Consider the following 20,640-nt stretch of genomic DNA (forward strand, 5'->3'; position numbering starts at 1 on the left):
TCTATAAATCAAATTACTCCCCAAGTAAGGGTATAAAGAGTTTTAGTAAAGAACATTCTATATTGAAAATCTTAGAAAGAAAGATATATACTTTTTATAAGTAATTCACGTTTTCGTATGGGAAAAGTCCCCCCCTAAAAAAAAGTCCACGTTTCGCTAAAAAAAGAAAAAAAAAAGGCCGGGCTCGCAAGGACATAATGGATATCACTGTAGTTCATCCGATTAGCGCAAGACGAAACCCCTCAGATGACAGAGGTAAACCCAGACGACAATTTTGCATTTCCTGCTCCAACGCGGTTAGTCAGCATCGCCGCTCTACCCAGGCGCTACTCAGGCGCTACTCAGGCTCGCTTCAGGCATTAGAAAATTGAATATCTATCGCTTTACTTCACGATTTCAAGATAGCAACTAGGCATTAGAAGTTGAAATTAAGGCATGTTAATGAAAAGAGGATTAACTTTAATCTAGCATCTTTAGTTTAACTTTTGCATTTTAATTAGAAATATTAAGTTTTGCTTCAGGGGATAAAATGCCCTGAACGCACAGACTAGTGCGGTTGGGCTCGTAAAGTACTTAACTATAACAGGCATATCATGACGGTAATCTAACACGAGCATTTTCTGTTTCTGTCTTTGAACCTGAGCTGATGCTGCTTTAAAGTAAGCCGAGACTGAGCAACCTGAGCTGGCCGAGTGCAGCCGAGGGGTCGAAATTGCCCCCTTGCTCAAGTTGGAGCATAGGGTAAGGATTGTTCAAGGATCCATTTTTTGGGTTCCAACGTAGCCTTATACATTTGCATTGCGACCACATGCTGCTTGAATGGTAATGCCTGAGGAGCGCAGGGGCTTGACACCCTTAGGAATTCGTCAAGAGAAAGCCTCTGCGCAATCAGAAAAGAGATACGTCGACAGTCACGTTCTCATGCAAGCTCTTTCCTTCTCAATAATTCTTAAAATCTGGCGAAGCACTTCCCACATTACAGTGCCCATCGACTAATAGAGATTCAGATCCTCGGCGGTACAATGCAGACCAGAATCTCAGCTGCATCCTGTGTTGTATAACATAGTCAATCAACCAACTGACCAACCAGCCAATCAATACATTGCTTCCTGGAAAAGAGCGCTGACATAGTATATTGGATTCCTCGCGTGTTTCATTTTCTCATAATTCCTTCTGACCCGTAGTTTCTGGGATCAGGACTGTCTTGTGGCCTGGCGGTACTGCGAATCCCCTCCTAGTCTCGGAAGCCTTCTGTCAGGAGCATCTAATAAACGCCGTTATTTGATTGCGATATAGTGTTCGCCCTGTTCGAGATATATGGTAATAAGAATGATGCGTCTACAATCATTGTCAGGTATTTATAGAGCAGGCTATTCTAGTTTCCTGTGGGGCGGTAGCTTGTAAGATTTACAATTGGCAAATTGATATAAAAGGAATGACTAATCTAAATACATTCCGACTATGCGCACTTCCAATGCCCTATAGTCGTATTCATCCTGCGCCGTTACAACTGGAGCGCTAATATTGTATCGGGGCCAGTATTTAGCTGTTGCTCCGGCCCATTTTGAGATGGAAATGCTACATAGCTTCTACATCTGTTTACTTATCAAATCATATTAATAATACATATATATGGAGTGAGAAGTAAGTTACGGCATAGTAGTAGATACCGCACGAGTCCACGCCGATTTGATAGTAGACTCGCAATATGATCTCACTCTAAACTCCCAAGCTGTTCCCTTCGTTGTCCAAAGAGTATCCAAGTGTCGCTCTTGAGTAAAGTTTGCAGAATCAATTACCCATTCGACGCCTTCTTGCTGAACTTGAACCTCATAGCCATACGCGCCATACACAAAGTCCCATGTGAATCTAATACGCTCTTGGCTGGGGTAAATCGCAACAGTCGCTGGGGTGAGACAAGTTCGACTGGGGAATTTAGCTGGAAGGGCAAGCGGCTGCTGTCCTATGCCGAAATTGTGATATAAAGTTTTACTAAATGCATGCGCAATCTCGAACTCTCCTCGACTATTGGGGTGAATTCCGTCCAAAGCGGCGGGGCAGTTGGTTTGACCACCTATATAATAAGTCATTAGACGATCGCTTGGGAATGATATGGGATAGACAGTTACTTACATGAGTATGCTTCCATAAATTCAACCAACTCCACGGGCGAGCTAGGCAGCGACCACTTGGGGATTGCTTCCCGAAGTTTCTCGTTATATTGCCCTGTTCGAATGTCTAAATCTCCAACTTTGCTCCGTTGTGGCACGTTGGCGACGGCAAAACGAAGTTCCGGGCTAGTTGCTCGCGCCTTATCTATAAACTGCTCCATGAGGAGTAATGCTTCATCGGGCTCGCGTGACGCCCACGCTAAATCGTTAAATCCGAGCTCGACAAGTAAATAGTCGGGACGATAATCGTGGATTTGCTGATTGATTATGTCGACATCCTGTGCGATTTCTCTGCCCCAAATGGAAAAGTGGGCGCTTCCAGTACGAAGGAACTCTGGCTCTATATCGAAAGCATAGCCATTGTCCATCGCAGTAGGGCCGTCGAGTTCATCGCCATGGCGAGCGGCTGGCAAGGGAACCCCGGTGGACAGGTCCTGTGGCTGGAGCCGCGTTTGATGGAACGGACCTACAAAAGTGACTGGAACATTGTTCGCCTGGAACCACTCCCACAGTCTATAGCGCCACGTATGCATCGACTCACAACCTTGTGATATGGAGTCGCCGGCGACCAAGATACGGAGAGGAGCGATATCTGGCCGCAGCGCTCTCCCAGGACTCCTCTTTGCCCAGAACCCTAGTGTATATCCCAAGGCGCCGCAAATGATACCGACAAGAACGGCGACGGCTACCAGGTCTCGCCAATACGAGTCTCGCCAGTTCCGTTTTAGCCATCCGATCCGCAGTGTTCCTTTGCCGTTAGATAAGGGGTTATGGTCCAAATTTTGTTCGATGTCGGCGAAATCGAGTCTGTCGTGGCCATTCAGTAGCCTTGTCCCTTGCTCACCAAGCTCCATTATGTCGTGGTCATTCGAGTCCAGCAGCCTCGTCCTCTGCTCGCCGAGCTCCATTATGTCGTGGTCATTCGAGTCCAGCAGCCGCGTCCTCTGCTCGCCGAGCTCCATTATGTCATGGTCATTCGAGTCGAGTAGCCCGGTCCTCTGCTCACCAAACTCCATGATAGATCGTCAAAAGCAACGGTTTTCGAATCGCGTCGAGGCGCATGCCTAAGCCAGCTTGTATTCAGTGCGCAGAGAAAGGGTGGATGGCAAAATTTGGGCGGTTTTATGGATGACAATGCCCCTTTAACGAGCAAAATCTCTTGACCGATGACAGAGCAGGATGTCTTTTGTCTGCAGGAGATTTATGCGGTTGGTTGCAGGCCTCTCGCGTTAATTGATTGGCCATGCTGATAAGCGGCGGCGGCGCGTGAGGTGTGGCGCAAGGGATGTACAGTACTCTCTATGCTGGCGTTTCTAAGAATAGAGTAGCGCGTGAAACAAACGTTTGAAGGGAAATAACGTCGCGAGCCAGTAATTTGATTGCCAACAAGCTGAGCAGGGTGGTTTGAAATCTCTAACAAAGCTTTTGGTAGGGCTAAACAAGACCCAAATCGAGAGCCAATGTAGGTACTTGGGGCTCATTTTTTGCTGTCCTTGGAGTTATTGTTTTGAGCGCTCGCTATATTATTCTCTCTCGATACATTGTATCATCAGCTGGCAAAAGGCTACTCATGGCAACTTACACTGCTGAGTATAAAAGGTGGTAGATTTTCTCTCATGTTGCGTGTTTCATCACCTGAGCCAAATTCCGTCCCGACCCAACAATTGTCCAACAGACCGCAGGGGAGGGGCGCAGCTGTGCTTCGGCGGTTAAAGTCTTATATAAGTCAATCAGCTACTGCCGCTGGCAGTTTATGATCTCTTTGGACGGGTCCGGGATCTAAAGCTATTATCAAAATCTCCTTTCCTCGAACATCTATCACTCCCATATGCATTTCTCATTTCTCCCGCTGGCATTTCTCGCCATCATATCCCCGGCTTCCTCCTTATCTGACCATCCGACGCCCGCAGACTATGTTCAGCGTGGAGGACATTCAGGTAATTGAGCAAGAAAAGTTGATGTAGTAATCAGAACTAACCATTTACACGCCGTAGTCGCTCGATTAGGGGATTTCATCTACATAGATGGCGGTTGGATCGAACAGTATCAAGGTAGACATGGCGACGAAACACCCTTTCTTACAGGTAATTTGATGCGCATGCCTTGCACGGCTGGCCTTATCGGTGTGGGAAATGAGTTGAGTAGAGTAGAGTAGTGGGCCCTACTCATATTCTACTCAAGTTTTTTTCTCACTACTCATACTCTACTCAATACTCTACTCAACTACTCTAGAATATTCTTGAGTAGTTGAGTAGTGTGCACGTGATACCACACGTGACAGGCTAACCTAATTGGGTAAGGCTCCGGGGTGGCCCGAGCCTAGCGCCACCGCACTGCCCAATCAAGTGGTGGCGAGGCTTGGTAAGCGAGGTAGAACCTTTACGATACTTCTAGAACTACTATGGCTTATATATTATATTATATTATATTACTAATATAAGAGCTATATATTAGAAATTAAAGAACTAGAACTTTCGAAATATAGTATTTCTTTCTAATTAGAAGAATAATTAAGAAGCCTTTAGAATATTAGAATTTTCTATAAGAACAGGTTATTTTCCTCGAGTTCTCGCTTTTTTTATTTTTATAATTACTTATATATCTTTAACTATTACTCTTATAATAATACTTTATATTATAAATACCTTTATATATACTTTATATATTCGAAAATGTCTCAATAATCCTCGATTAAGCTTAATATAAGCCAAAATCACCCTGATTTTATATTAAAATCCCTTAATAAAAAACCTCTTCTCTTTAAAAAAGGATATTTAAAAAAGACTTTAAATCCAATTCAAGAGAACCCGGAAGACGCTCGTACTTGTACTATTAGGTACTTAGTATAAGGCTATTCGTAAGTTAATAATCTTAATTTTAATAGTTTTAATATTAATTAACTTTTTAGAAAAATATAGCTAAATTAATAAATATATAGTCAAATAAGTAATTATTTAGCTTACTTTCGGAACTTATATAAATTCATTAATCTTAATACTCTTTCCGATAGTAGAAATAATAGTAAGTTAATTAATATTATTTAAAGAATTATTTACTAGTTATTTATTAGGTAAAAGCAAAGCTTCTTCTTCTCAAATCTCTCAACTAACTATAAATAGTCTTTTTAATAGACAATCGGGCTAAAGAAAAGATAGCTTTACTATTAATTACTTTAAGAGATTATTATTAAGCTTTATTATTAGTAATAATATCTCTTTTCGAGCAGTTATTACTCCGAGCTTTAAAGTACTTTTAAAATATTTAAATTAGTAAGTACTTATATTATTATTATTATTATTATTATTATTATTATTATTATTATTATTATTATTATTATTATTATTATTATTATTATTATTATTATTATTATTATTATTATTATTATTATTATTATTATTATTATTATTATTATTATTATTATTATTATTATTATTATTTTATTATTATTATTATTATTATATTATTATTATTATTATTATTATTATTATTATTATTATTATTATTATTATTATTATTATTATTATTATTATTATTATTATTATTATTATTATTATTATATAAGCTAATATTTTATAGTCAAGTACTGCCTTTATATAAGAAAATACTTAAGGACGAGCTTAATTTGAGCTATATAGAAAAGAGTTTAAATATTAAAGAAGAATTATAAGAGAATATTAATTCTTAAGGAACCTTTTCTATTACTTTAGATACTTGAATAGGTATAAATTAAAAGCCTTTTCTTGGAATTACTATATAAGTTAATTAATTATTAATTATTAATTTTTTATAAAATATATACCAATTTTATTTTAGATATTTTATAAATAAGGATTTTATATTAAAATCTTATTTATTAGTAATAAAAGACTTAAATAATATATACTCTGGTATTTATATACTTTTTGTTTTATTAGAAGCTTTAAAACAATATAATATTAAATATAATATTACTAGGTAAGTAATATAATTACTAATATATTTTATTTAGTATTACTCGAGATAATACTAGTTTAAATAATACCTTATTAAAGGCTTTTATAAAGTATTATAATAAGCAAGGAATTAAATTTCAAAGAAATATTCCTTATATAGCTCATGTATTAAATTTAGTAGTTCAAGATATTTTAAAACCTCTTATTAAGAATAATTACGATACTTCTTATTCTACTAATTTATATAAGCAAGAAATAGAAGAACTTAAAGATAAAAAATAAAAAAGAGAGCAAGTAATAAGTAAGTTTCCTATATAATTTATAAGAGATTTATTAATAAATTTTAGATTTATTAATTTAGAGAAAGATTAGAAAGACTATTATAGGTCTTAAATATAACTAAGAAAACCAACGATTATTAGAAGCTCAAATTAAAGCTTTTAATATAGAAAACACTCGATTCCCTTAACTTAGTAAGTAATTAATAATCTAATTATTTATAGACCAAAAAACACGGTTGTTTTCGACTTATAATATATTAAAGAACTTTTTATATATATATAAAGCTATTGAAGTTATTATTAATAGCTCTAATTCGAAGGCTTTTAAAAATAAAAGTCTAGTTTTAACTAATATTAAAATTACTTATTTAAATAATATTTTAAATATAATTTCAATATTTATTAAAGCTACTATAAAGTTACAAGCCGAAAACTACTCTATTATATATTATATTATATCTAAGGTATATAAAATATATAATAAACTAGAGAATTTTAAGAAGAAATTTAAAGTAAGTCTTTTTTTAAACTCTTCTTATATTATTATTAATATTATACTAATATTTAATATGATAAAGCATTTACAGATACTATTAATAAGGGTATAGCTAAGCTTTGAAAATATTATCCTAAAATAAGTATTTTAAATAATAAAAGTAAAGCTTTATATTTAGCCCTTATTCTTGATTCTCGAATTAAATAAGAAGAATTAACTAGTATTAGCTTATCTAGCGGTATATTTTCGGATATATATAATAGATTAAAGACTAATTATAATATATAAGTAATTCCTTTAATTACTTTTTAATAAATAAATTAATTTATAATTTTGTTTAGATATAAATATGATTATAATTTATCTCAAGCTAGATCCGATTCCTCGGATATTAATATGGCCGATTCCGATTCCGATTCCGACGATATATATATTACTAATAAGTTTTCTAATATAGAAGACGAATTAGTAACTTATTTAGAAGAAAAAAGAGAAGATAGAAAAGTAAGTAAATTTTACTTAAACTTTATTAAATAACTATCCGGTATTCTCTTAATTTTTTTTTATATATTAGTACTAATATATATATAGACTAAGCCCTTAGACTACTAGAAGCCTAATACCGCTAGATTTCCTGTTTTAGCTCTAATAGCTAGGAAATATCTAGGAATCCCGGCTTCCTCGGCCGTTAGCAAGAGATTCTTCTCTCAAGGTACTCTTATTATGTCTAAATTGCGTAATAGACTTAATAAGAGTACTTTTGAGATTATATCTTGTCTAAAAAGCTGGGGGTTATTTAAAGATGAATTAGAAGAAGTAAAAAGAGAGAAAAAAAGAAGGAAAAGAAAGATTCTGAAGAGGGAAATTTGTTTTTTATAGAAGAAAAGTAGTATTTAAGTAGCCTTATATAAGCTCTAGCTTAAATTATATAGTGCTGCTTAATAGGTACCTTATTTATTTATTAATAATTAAATGAACATTGATTTTCTACATTCACGTGACTTGCACGTGACTACTCTTGAGTAGTACTCTACTCTACTCTACTCAAGTACCATATTACGCTACTCAAACTCTACTCTACTCTACTCAAGACTACTCTAGAGTAGCTTGAGTAGCTTGAGTATTTTTTGCCCACACTGGGCCTTATGCTCTCACTCTCGTGCTAATATATATTTATTGGCCATAGTAAACTCGACCTTGTCGATCCCTCTCGGCACGTCGTGGACCAACGCGACCTTGAATATGACCGACATAGAAAAAGCCGGGGCGCCAGTACTGATTCGGGAAGCGATGTGGACTGACGAAGCAAGGCAGTTGATATATATGTGGGGAGATGTGGAAGGAGCCCTGTCTACGCATGTTAATGATACCCTTACTTGGGAATTAACAGGAGATGGAACTGGCGGAGGTTCTTGGAAGTTTGAAAACTTGGAAAGTCCATCGCAAATGGCTGGACTGCAGCGAGCGTCAGCAGGAGCGGCGGCAACATGCTATAACACCGGATTTAACCTGGGTGGCCAGACAACTACCCAGAATGGAACGGCCATATTTGTCCCAGGTCTCTTGACGTACAACATGTCGAGTCACACATGGTCTAATGAATCTGCCGCTCCGTTTACCACTCATGGAACATCTGTGGGAGCTGAGGCTGTATGCTTGCCAGATTTTGGCCCACGCGGTCTTCTATTTTTGGGCGGTATAACCTCTGTGGACAACAACTGGCTCGACCCCGTCAGCGCCCTATCTAAAAGTCCTGGCGTTGCCTTTGACAATCTTACCGTGTACGATCCATTCACGAGAGAATGGTACTGGCAGACTACGACGGGGAACCGACCAACGCCAAGACACGAGTTCTGTGCGGTTGGGGTTCAAGGGCCACAGAATACATATGAGATGTACAAAATTCTCTGTCAAAGTTTTTCCACGAACACGGGAGGCTAATAGAAGCTCTAGTTATGTTTACTCCGGGTTTGCAACGCAAAGCACTTCCATGCTGGGGGACTTCTACGTCCTTAGCCTGCCCGGCTTTGTTTGGTTTAGAGCCAATTAAACATCCGCGGTAGCTCGTGCCTGGACTCGGTGTGTAGCTTTAGGAGACTCACAGATGACTGTGGTGGGTGGGTATACGGACCCAAGCCCGGATCCGTGGTCCCAAGGCATTGGAGTGTTTGACATGTCTTCTATGTCTCCGAGGACCTCGTACGATCCCAAGGCTGGTTCGTACAACACTCCAGGGATTGTCACGGACTGGTACAATAATGGGTATGGGTTCTGCCATTCCTCAATAGCTTATGCTGACTATGCTTTCAGAGGTGTAGATTCGGTCCGTTGGTCGTCTGAAACTGTCCAGCAACTTTTTCTGGGTCAGCGTAAGCAAAATACCACCAGTATGCAACTAGTTTTCCATTCTTTGTCTGATACAAGACGGGTAGCTAATTTGTACTTTGGACTCAACAGATTTAAATATCCCCCAAAACTCAGTCCCGAAGAAACCCAATACAAGGGTTATTGTAGGCAGTACATTCGGCGGTGTCGTCTTTCTTTCTATTCTGGTCGTCGGCATCTGGTGGTTCTGCTATAGGAAACGGAGCAAGATGGCCAAGAATAAGCTTTATAAGTCTGAAGTGAACGAAGCAGAGCTGTCTTCTTACTCCCCGGCTTTAGCCTACGAGTTAGAGCATAAGGAAAGCACTCTAGAACTCCAAGGTTACCAAGAACCGGTTGAGATGTAGGTATAATAAACCTAAGATGGAGAATCAAATACTGTTTACTTTTTGCTTGTGTTTTGCTACCTAGCCTGTTTTTTCACCAAAACCTCATCTACTGCAGATCTGAGCTTGGATAAAGCAGGCTTTGAAAACCCGCCTCAGAGCATGTTGTTATAGATGAGCAACTCAAAATAGCTGTCCCAGCTGTAAATGCTGCAGGTGATTGTGCCGGCATCTCGTATTTCATCCATATGAGATGGGTCAACTTTTGGATTATTCTTGGCAGTATCAGATTCACCTCGTTCAGAGGCTACCTGGGAGCGATAGGTACCGAGTGTGTTATTCATCTCACTAGAGTTGGCGCAGTTGGGATAAGGGAAAAAGAAGGCAATGCCAAAGGCATCGAGTATCTACTGGTAAGGGCGTCGATGGGTTCAATATTCTTCTATACTTACACGCTAGATCCAGTGGCAACTGAGCGTAGCGCCTTAGCGAAACGCTCCAACTTTCAGCGACTACAAATAATACTCCCACAAGATGCAAAACCGTTCTCGAGGAGACAGTCGAACCGTGCCTAAATGCCGCATACGGCCATTGTCCCGTGATCCGAGCACAGTTTGGATGAATTGCTTGATACCCCTTATCTGTTACTTCCTCATTGGTGGTATGTTAATGTCAAGAGATATAGCACTTGTAAGATATGCATACTTTGCATTAGGATTATTCAATATGATTTTGCCTATCTCAAATCAGAATAGAATGCAGAGAATTTACTTGTATTAGCAGTGTAATAATATGATAAAGCGAAATTGGCTTTGTTCTTAATTATCTAGACTATTCTTCTTTTGATCATTTCGGAATATGGCTTCCAAGTTGAATATCGAAACGAACCTCGCTGCTAGGAGGATGGAGCGCTTGTCCGGGCCTTAATCTTCAAGACACAGGTACCAGAATGCCTTATGACTCAAGTAATATACCAGTTCCACCCACAGCTAAGTTATATATCCGCCAAACATGGCCCAGGACCTACCCAATACGAATTGTATAAGCAATCTACGTGAACCTATCTGTATACTGCGCCGGCGATTGCTATTAAATGATGAGACAAAGACAGTATGATTGTACCAATCAGCTTTAGGAATGTAGTGAAGAATATGACTAGCGTCGATTTTCAGGGTTATTTATTTACTACAGGCCAACTGAACGCAAACGCCAACTTGATTATTACAGCTGGTACCGATATAACGGCAAATACAATGACGCAAGTATTCTGGAAGCTATGCCAAGATCCCAAAATTTTCAAGAGGCTACAGGAAGAGGTTGACACTGTCTTGGAGGAAGATGGTCGGCTTGATGTCGAAACCACCAGAGGATTGGTATATTTGAACGCAGTTGTCAACGAGGCTTTGAGGTTATTGAATCCAGCTCCGTCAGGTTATTACTTATTAGATAAGAGCCTTGTGCTTAACTCAAATAGTATTTCTCATACTTAGGAACGCAGTCTATACTTCAGATCGTTACTATCCTTACTCTATTCGTATACCCCGTATCTCAAACCTAACCTGACAGTAGGTCTGTAAAGACCTACTATTGCAAATATGTACAGTTTGCGTTTTTCTAGAGATGTCTGCTTGTACTTCTAAGATGGCGAATAACGGTCCTTTATAGGAAAGCCCTAGAATATAAATACTCTAACATAATTACCTAACTAAATACCTGACAAAACACCCCTAATTCTGAGAACATAAATGACAGAATAACAGAAAAGTTAAGAAAAGACACCAGAAACTTTTCGCCCGGTAACTGTGTACGCGATATTACATTAATATATACTAGTATATTATATTATTTAAGGCTGGTACTCTATTACAGTATTAAGTCTTAAGTTTAGCTTGTAATTACCTTTTTATATAGAGGTTATCAAGTTGATTTTCTTTGTAGTAGTCGGTCGAGAGTGCACGGGCCACGAACCCGCAGTTGGCGTACGCGAAATCTCGTACCGCAGGCCTTATTGCTCCAAATTGCAATACTGTAAGCTGGAGAACTCTTAATTGCAGTAATCTCAGTTGCAGTACTCTCGATTGCAATACTCTAAGTTGCAGTACTATAAGTAGCAGTACTCTCGCTTCGAGGACCATTACACATTCGCCCTCAGCTGATCTTATGCTCTGTCATTACTGTTTTAGTGTCAAACACCGATATAATTCTGCCTTGCTGGGCCTTGGCCATGCTATCGTCACTGTATACCTCCCCCCTACCCAACCGATCCTTCTCGCGTTACCCTTTTGAGTATTAGCCGCCGATACAGCTCTGCTATACTTAGCAGCATATACATGAATCTCCTCAGAGCATACTGCGCCTTGGATGTCACTGTATGACTCTACCCTACTCAGCTGATCCTTTGCGTGTTTTGGCAACTACTTTGGGGATCAATCGCCGATACAGCTCCTGCTATGCTTGGATTTGTATAAACATCCCCAAGTTCTACTTGGATATAGTATTGCTATTGATGTAATTCCCCTACTGAGCTGATTATTCTTGACTTTTAGCTGCCACTTTAGGTGTTGACCGCCGATGTATAAATCTCCTCTGAGCCGTCGCTGTTGCATGATATCACGACGGCTAATAGGCATAGTAACTAGCTGGTTATCTTTGATTAACATATTATCTTTTATAGAAAGTATTTGTAGTATCTAAGTTATAGTATCTAAGTTAAAGAAAAGTGAAGATATATTCTAAATTGGACTGATCTGAGGGGGATTTAATGGGCATTTTAAGCGAGGCCTCGCTTTCGACTGGTTTACTCTTGGCTAAATAAGTTAACCTGACTAGGTCATGTAGGATTGTGTTAAGGGAGCCTAAATCGGTTCCTCGAGACCATTGATAAATCTGGCAGGGGGGCGAGAACGGACACCGTTATAATATTTTAATAGGTTCAGAGAGGTGGCTATGTTATTTGGAACCCGGGTCTACATAATTCCAGATATAAATAACATGGAAACTGTAGCCGATTTAAGGGGACCGGAAGAGGTCCCGCCTGAGCGAAATCCAGCTGACTCATTAGCCGGCTCAGGACTCAGGGCTCGGCTCAGGTTAGAGCAGCGACTGCTCAGGTTCAAGGACGGAAGCGGATTCTGGTGGGCAAAGGTGTCGTCTGTGATTATATCGGTAATTCTGACGAAATTAGTGAATTTGTAGTCAAATTAGGAAATCTGCAGAATGGTCGATATGCTATAGCACATCCCACCTCGCAATCTTGTACACATCATTATCCGACTCTTGCTCTACGAATACAAGGATCCATGGGGGATTTGCAGATATCATTTGGATCGCATTCTGCAGCCACAATCTCGCAATCCAATGCAATTCCTAACGCTCAAAGCTGCACAGCCACCAACCCTTTGCGAATGCAAGAAGGAAGTCTCAGTCGCAGACGCATGGGAAAGAGGCAAGAGACATTCAGAGCCGGGCAGCGAATCTGAGCTGGAACTAGGCTTATCTGAAGACAGGATAGGATCGATGGCTTACCTTCGAAGTGTGCTTTCCTACCACCGCCAGTGGCAAAAGCCTGATGCATTGTTGTCACCCACCCTTAGCAGCATTTCCTTGAAGATTCTTTTGTGTATCACGGACTACCTTCCTCCAAAGTCAGCCGTGGCCTTCTCTCTTTCCTGCTCGTACCTCAAACGTTTACTTAGCCCCCGGCAATTCTAGAAGTTAGCCTCTTCGGCCGAACACAAACTCGTGCTGCTAAACCTTTAGCTATCAATCTACCTAATTGCACTGTGTGCGTTCCTTGCAGATGACTACATAAAATGGAGAACTCGCAAAGATATAACAGCGCTACTTACAGTGTTGGCAGCACGATCCGTCAGTACAACTCTTTACGCCTTCCAGCATGTGTGACTAAGGACCGAAATGACGACACTAGCCGTATAACTGACTTATTCGGTGCAACCGCTTTCAAAATGGCCATCAAAAGACATCATCAACAACCCGGTTATACAAGGCTATTATCGATAATATCTAACCAAGTAGCGCAGACCGTGGAACATGGAGCCTATGTGCGGCAATCCAGAGGAGAATGCCGTGTTATTCGTGGGCATTTGATGCATCGCCTATGGAATGTATGCATCTCGTGCAAATGCTTGAATAGCATATCTTTGGTGGACGATCTGTATCCTGAGATAATATGTCCAGACATCAAGTTCAGAAGAAGCATGCTTGAAAACAGATCTGGGATAAGGAGTTGTCGAGAATGCCCCAAAGAATACAGTATTGACTTCAATAACTACAACAGCCTTTGGGGGGGTAATGTTCTTCACGGGATGGAAGGACTTAGAGCCTGACCAGAGAATGAGGTGCGGAAACAGCATCTCCCATCGAGAATCTTAGACTTCGTTCTATCTTCTATTCTGAGTGAGTTTTCAGCTCAGACTTCAATGGGTGCCCAGACTCAAGTTGAGCTCAAAACCGGTAAACGGCAACGACTTCAAGTTCGATTCATGGCTAACCCCGAAGAACAAATCTGAGCTGCTCTAATTTTAGAAGCAATTCGTTGCTTGGCAACGATGAATTGTTCTTTGAAGGTCTTCAAGCCCACAGGCCATGTAACATACATCGTGGAATAGATTGAAACCGAAAATGTTTTAGATTATGGGGTTCCTGCAGTTATTAGGCTTGGAAGGCCATCATTTTCAATGAGGGACTGAAGATAAGACTGTTGGGAGTTATGTTGTCTTGCGGCCTTGAGACACTGCTAAGGTCAACCGCAATTCAATTATTCAATCTTTTATCGAACTAGATTGCTGTTGTCTTTGTCCTTGGTTTTGGCGTGACATTTCGCCCCTTTCTCGTACCCTTTCTTGTTTGCTCCACAGTGTCTCACAATGTCCTGGAACTTAGCTTCGTCCTCACCACACCTATGAGATGGAATAGCGTACCTCTGGATCCTGTCGTCCGGGAAGTTCTCTGTCTCAAAATATCCCACCTCAGACTTGAGTTTGGGCCGTCACATGCCCCGAATGCTCTACTGCAGGGCTTGGAGGCGGGTAGCAAGACGACAGAAGCTTCGGTACGTCTTGCTAGTTGAGAAACTTCGTAATTGGGGTAGGAAACAAGGTCTACTAAAGAAAAAAATTAAATTCGGAGTCAGAGTTGGTCCGTCGGCTCGATCACAGGGAACATTTTTGGATACAGTGTCGGTGGTCTAAACTGGACGAAACGAAATCAATGCATTCGGAATTCTAGGAATTAAGAGATCTAAGCCCCAACGGAGGAAGAGCTTTCTGTCTTATAAAAGCTTTGGAAAAGAAACTGGGACAGATCAAGTGTAGACATCGTTCTGCTTTCAACTCGCCCCCCCCCCCCCCCCCAACGCCATTGGATTTTCAGCATGAATCTGGCGGTCACTAAGCCGCAGCCTTGATATCTAAGCCTCTTAAACCGCCGTCACTCCTCCATTTGTCTAACACCTCCACGTAATGATTGATGCCTCTTCCCCAAACCTGGCCCCTCATCATCTTCGCTTGTACCTCTGGACCTTTACTAAGCAACTTATCAAGCTCGCCTTCTAAGTTCAAGTAATTGGGCGTGCAGCCCCCCATACCGCTCATACCCAGTGCTACCGAAGCAACTTGGTCACCCCAGTCATCCTGCGCCGCCTGCGTCGATTCGATGATGGCACCGGCAGTGCCTGCCTTGCGCTGCCCTTCCATGATCACATACCCAATGTGCTTGGCGAAAGTATCCATACTCATGATTTGATTGGCGGTGAGACTGGCTTGTGAGGCGCCTGCGAAGAACAAGTTCGGGAAGCCAGCGCGACAAAGACCATGTAGCGTGCTGATTTCCTCCTGATATGCGGCGTCCATATCAAGGCTGTCCTTGCCGGTGATGGTGATACCAAAGCGGAAGGCAGGACTCATGTTGGTGGACCCTCCAAGTACCTTATACCCGGTGCCAAGAATCAGTAGGTCAAGCTCGTATTCGACGCCATTGACTACCACGCCCTTTTCTGTGAATCGGTCGACGCCATGTCCATTAGTGTCGACGAGGGTGACGTTGGGTTTATTGAAAGCAGGGAGGAAATCATCATGGAAACATGGGCGCTTGCACCACGTGGGATACCAGTGCTTGAGATTTTGCGCCGTCTCCTTGTCCTTGACAATCTCATCAACGCGTTTGCGAACACGTTCGGCTCGTGGTATGTCGTCTACATGAAGCCTCTCAACATATTCGGAAACCTGATCCGGAGTGACAATACTGTCGTATCCCCATGCTGTACAGTACGATGGGTTCCCCATAACCCAGCTATCAGAGACCATATTCACGGCAGGCTGCGGTTGCGTCCGATGCAGGATCTCGGCAAAGTTGACATTGCGATTCCACCACCAGCCTTTCTTGCCCGTGATCTTCTTCCATTCTTCGGGGTCCGTTTCGCGTTGGTTGCGCACGTCAATGGATGATGGTGTTCGTTGAACGACAAAGAGCTGCTTCACATATTTTGCAAGCTCTGGAATCGCCTGTACAGCCGTTGCTCCAGTGCCAATGATGCCGACAGTCTTGTCCTTGAGCTTGGTCAATTCTGGCTTCACTTCACCGTCGGATCCACCCGTGTATCCGTAGTCCCACCGCGAAGTGTGGAAAATGTGACCCTTGAAAGTATCAAAGCCTTCCACGACAGGGATTTTAGGGCGCGTGGCCTGCCCGCCAGCTAGGAGGACGTATTTGACGTGTAATTCAAGATCAAGATCTTGCTTGCCTCCTGCAAACTGGGTCTTGACAACCCATTCGTTTTTTCCGGCGTCCCAGTTCATTTGCTTGGCCTGCTGCCTGAATATCGTTCGGCCTCTCAGGTTCCATTGGTCTGCGATCCTGTTTGCCTGTCCTCGTAGCTCGGGGCCGTAGGAGTATTTATGTTTAGGCATATATCCGGTCTCCTCCAACAACGGCATATAGATGTAGCTCTCTACATCGCACATAAGACCTGGGTAGCGGTTCCAGTACCACACTCCCCCATAGCCTCCGGCGGAATCAATAATGACTAACTCTTCCAGTTTCGCGCCCGCATCAAGGAGACGCACAGCGAAGAGGAGCCCGCTGTACCCGGCACCGATAACCAGGTACTTGATTGGGTTGGAAATGTTGATGGTCACAGGCACAGAGGTGTGCTCGCCAGGGCTAACCCACGGGTCATCTTGGAGATGCTTGAACTTTTCCGACGTCGTCAGGTCGATGAATTGGGCTTCGCCTTGAGGGCGCTCTTTCAAGCGCTTATCACGTTCAGTGTTGTACCTGGCTTCGATGTCTGCAACTGCAGAGGCAGATATCCCGTCAACATCGAGCTTCGCCATGGTGGTCCGAGGGATAATTCAGTGCGAATATTGAAGCGGGGAAATGGGAAGTGGGAGGAGAACAAGAACTGTATTGCTGGCAGTGAGCTAGTTAATAGTCGGACTTAACGTCACGACTAAAGGGGCCCCACCCTTTAGGTCGGGTGGGTGGGGGGGGGGGGGGGGGGGAAGCGAGATGGCCCGCGCCAAAACGCGTAGATTTTTAATTTATATAAAACACTCGTAATAAAAATTAATTAATTTATATATTACTAGCCCCAAAAATTTGTTCAATTTAACTGCAATGGCTTGCCTAAGCAACTTACCCAAATACACACTTTTGCGCGATATACTAGAGAAGAATAAGCTTTATAAGGCCATCTAGTTCTTAAAAAAGAACTCAGGAGAGTAATTTTGGTTTGGCGCGGGCCAACTCGCTTTCCCCGACTAAAGGATGGGCCCCTTTAGTCGTGACGTTAAGTCCGACCATTACAAATCCACCACAGAAACCTGGACCCCAATAGGTCCACGCTGGTTGCCCCGTGGGGAGATCTACCCCGCGTCTAGGCCGCTTGTGGGTTAACGAGCCTGCGAACATAAGTCCGTGTTTTAGGCAATGTTCTCGGGCTACAAAACCAAAGTTGCCCACTTCACTTCACAGTTTCTTGACAGCTACAGATTAAAACCTTGTATAAATCAAGCACACACGATGAAAAGGGGTAGATTGAATTTAGAATGCCTTTAAACCTAATTCTAAAGATAAAATAAAAGCGTCCAAAACAGTTATCCCTTCGTCTGGCGAGACATAGTCCACGCTAGCAAGGGGGTATTCCGGGACTAAACCAGGGGGTCCCGCACGGCTCACCTAGCATAATATTATGTACCTTTGCATACAAATTTATTAGTAAGGTACATCGCGTGGATGAAATCACCACCAGCACGTTCAATAATGCCCCTCCAGTATGCGCTCATGCAGACAGCTAGTAGCAATGAACTATTCTTCCAGCCCACCCCCAGAGCCAGAAAAGCTAAAAAAGGGCTAATTCCTTGAGAATATACTCCTCCAACTTGAACCAATTACGAACGTTTCCTATAAGCCCTTCTAACCCGAATCTAAATAGCTAGTAAAAGCGATTTTACTTCCTGATTTTATACGAAAATTATGTCTGTTTAATTACTTTAGCCTATTCTTTACTCCTGAGCTTTTTTAGGCAATTACTATAAATACTAGTTAATATACAAGCTTATAGAGATTATATAATATAAAGAAATAAGTATAAGAATAATTAGATTTGCTTATTAAGAAGCTATATATAAAAGAGTTTATATTAAGCCTTAAAGCAATATATATTAAAATATAAACTTTAATAAAAGTCTTATATATTAAATATTATTATTATATTTCTTGCTTTAAAAGTAATAAATAAAAGAGATATTATTATTTAAATAATAAGCTTAAATATTTTATTTTATTTATATAAGCCTTTTTAATAATATTGCTTTTTTTCTAATATAAGTATTAATAAACTTATAATATAATATTTTAGTAAATATTTTTCTTTTTCTTTTTCTCTTATTTTATTATTTTACTAATTAATTTAGATTTATATATATAAAATACTTAAGAAATTTATTAAATAAAAATATAAAATCTATAAACTTATTAATTATAAATATATATATAATTAAATATAAAGCTTATAAAAAAACTTTAAAAAAATAATTATTTATTTGATTCTTATAAATACTAGTACTTTCTTTTTTATATTATTATTTTATAATATATTTTAATAATTAATTAATTTCTATATTCTTATTTTTAGAATTAAAAGTTTATAAATTTAATATAATAAATATTATTTTTACTAAAATTATTAGTAATTAAAAATCGGTTTATTATAAAGCTAAAATAAAATACTTTACTTATAATAATAATTTAAAATATGTTTTATTTAGCTTAATAAAATAATAGTATTATTTTAGCTTTAAATAATATTTATAAATAAGTAAATTATATAAGATGTTTTTAGTAATTTACTAATAAAAAAGCTTCAAATTTCTAGTTTTATTAATAATTATAATTAATATATAAAAGAATTATATAAGAATTATAAAATTTTCACTTCTACTGGCCCAACTGGACTGGAGACCCACGCTCACGTTCAAAGATTGAATTTTCCATCGGTAATTAAAGGAACCGTGATGCCCCTTTCGACTAACGTGGAAGAGAGCGAGCTTTCGGAGGATGCTGGTCCGGTCGAATATTCAATGTACGCAAGTCCACAATCTACTCCTGTTCCCTCCTCCGGTGGCTCTAACAAATTTTTGATCTTCTACAAGCTCTTACTCAGTCCTTGTGGCAACTTTTTGCTTGTTGTCCAGCCAGGTATAGATCCTATAGACAAACATTGGAGCTTTGACGTCTTCCAAGACCTCGCATACTATAGTCGTCCTGCCCGGCCTTGCTTCCAGTGGATTGCTGGCCAAGAGGCTCCTGCTCTTCCGCGCAAACACTACACTCATCACAGCCATTCTCAGCATACAGACTTTACTGTAAAGAATATGGAGGAGAATGGTGGAATCAGTACCCAAGACAAAGATCCAATGGTAAGCTCTAAGTCAAATAATCCTAGTAAATAGTGAATAACCTATCCCGATAGCCTGACACTTGTGAAAGCCTTGAAAAGGACCGTTTCTTCGAGTTGCCTACAGACGGGCCCTTGGAGAACCCCCCGGGTGGCCGGAATAATGTTGAGATTGCATTTCATCCATATTTGCCACAGGTTGCATATGCGACAGACGCAACATACTTATGGAACTTTAGTGCCATGAATGCCAGCGGGGATAGAGTGAAGAAACAACCTCCTCTCTGCATCCATATCAAACCATTATCACAAATGAGGTACTCCTATTGCGGACAACGAATCCATAGATTCGAGAATTTCGAGCGTGCCGGAGCTAAGGAGGGCATTATCGTTGACCTGAGCCAGCTTCAGAGCAGTTCCACTCCAGTTATCCCGGAGCCTGAAGGACACGGAATGACCCAGATGCTAGTACTGAACGATACGAGGAGAGGTCTATCCAAATTCGTCATGCCAGAGCAACGAACACCGTCAATACAAACCTCAAACACCTCGTTCATCACCAGGGACGCAAACGGTATGCCTACGTTATCTACGCTGCAACAATCTTCCGAAGATAACTCTCTGACCTTGCACACTTTTAACACTCGCGGTCAATCGAAACAAGAGACATTACATGAAGTGGCGCAGCAGATGCTTCTAGAAGACCAAAAACCCCGATCAGAGAGCGAAGAAGAGAAAGAGAGATGAGAAGGAGTAGATGTCCTACCATTGAGGGGTCGTCTTTTTTGATGATGAAACAGTTATTAAGTGTTTATATCACTTTCGACGTACTATCTGAAAGACCGATGTGGCATAAAGTATAGTTGTAGTGCAGTATCTCGCCTTTAGTTTCAGATTCTCCTCGTTAATTCATTCTCGTCCTTTCCGATCCCAAGACCTTAGAACGAATCCCCCTTCTCGTGCCATGTATTATTACACTTAGATCTAGAGACATTTCGTGTGTTCTATCTACGTTATCTTTGATGTGTTAGTGCATAGCAATATGGAATAGCGTATGCCATATGGTATAGATTGATATGTGTTACATTGGAGGAATCGCGTCATCGCAAGTGCATGAAAGCCTAGAATCCTGC

The 20,640-nt window shown here is 40.5% G+C and overlaps 4 protein-coding genes across 4 annotated transcripts; 2 read left to right on the top strand and 2 right to left on the bottom strand.

Annotated features, from left to right (window-relative positions):
* Positions 1-1,649: 1,649 nt before the first annotated feature.
* K444DRAFT_558991 (SGNH hydrolase) lies at positions 1,650-3,164 on the bottom strand (the record flags this gene model as incomplete). The annotated part of the gene is made up of 2 exons (XM_024876853.1): positions 2,134-3,164; positions 1,650-2,074 (listed from the first exon to the last, which is right to left on the bottom strand). The coding sequence occupies exons 1-2, from the start codon at positions 3,131-3,133 to the stop codon at positions 1,650-1,652; spliced, it is 1,425 nt and encodes a 474-aa protein (XP_024738024.1). The 5' UTR covers positions 3,134-3,164.
* Positions 3,165-3,999: 835 nt separating this feature from the next.
* K444DRAFT_642325 (uncharacterized protein) lies at positions 4,000-9,612 on the top strand (the record flags this gene model as incomplete). The annotated part of the gene is made up of 7 exons (XM_024884725.1): positions 4,000-4,108; positions 4,166-4,255; positions 8,067-8,775; positions 8,834-8,909; positions 8,985-9,142; positions 9,191-9,267; positions 9,338-9,612. 7 exons carry the CDS (start codon positions 4,000-4,002, stop codon positions 9,610-9,612), a joined length of 1,494 nt encoding a protein of 497 aa, XP_024738025.1.
* A 5,338-nt stretch (positions 9,613-14,950) lies between these two features.
* K444DRAFT_611390 (FAD/NAD(P)-binding domain-containing protein) lies at positions 14,951-16,984 on the bottom strand. Its single transcript, XM_024879931.1, has one exon. It carries the CDS (start codon positions 16,941-16,943, stop codon positions 15,000-15,002), a length of 1,944 nt encoding a protein of 647 aa, XP_024738026.1. The 5' UTR covers positions 16,944-16,984; the 3' UTR covers positions 14,951-14,999.
* Positions 16,985-19,124: 2,140 nt separating this feature from the next.
* Positions 19,125-20,254, top strand: K444DRAFT_628210 (uncharacterized protein; the record flags this gene model as incomplete). The annotated part of the gene is made up of 2 exons (XM_024882891.1): positions 19,125-19,529; positions 19,583-20,254. The coding sequence occupies 2 exons, from the start codon at positions 19,125-19,127 to the stop codon at positions 20,252-20,254; spliced, it is 1,077 nt and encodes a 358-aa protein (XP_024738027.1).
* Positions 20,255-20,640: the final 386 nt, after the last annotated feature.

This window comes from Hyaloscypha bicolor (assembly GCF_002865645.1).
Source record: "Hyaloscypha bicolor E unplaced genomic scaffold K444scaffold_56, whole genome shotgun sequence".
In the NCBI taxonomy this organism is placed as follows: Eukaryota; Fungi; Ascomycota; class Leotiomycetes; order Helotiales; family Hyaloscyphaceae; genus Hyaloscypha; species Hyaloscypha bicolor.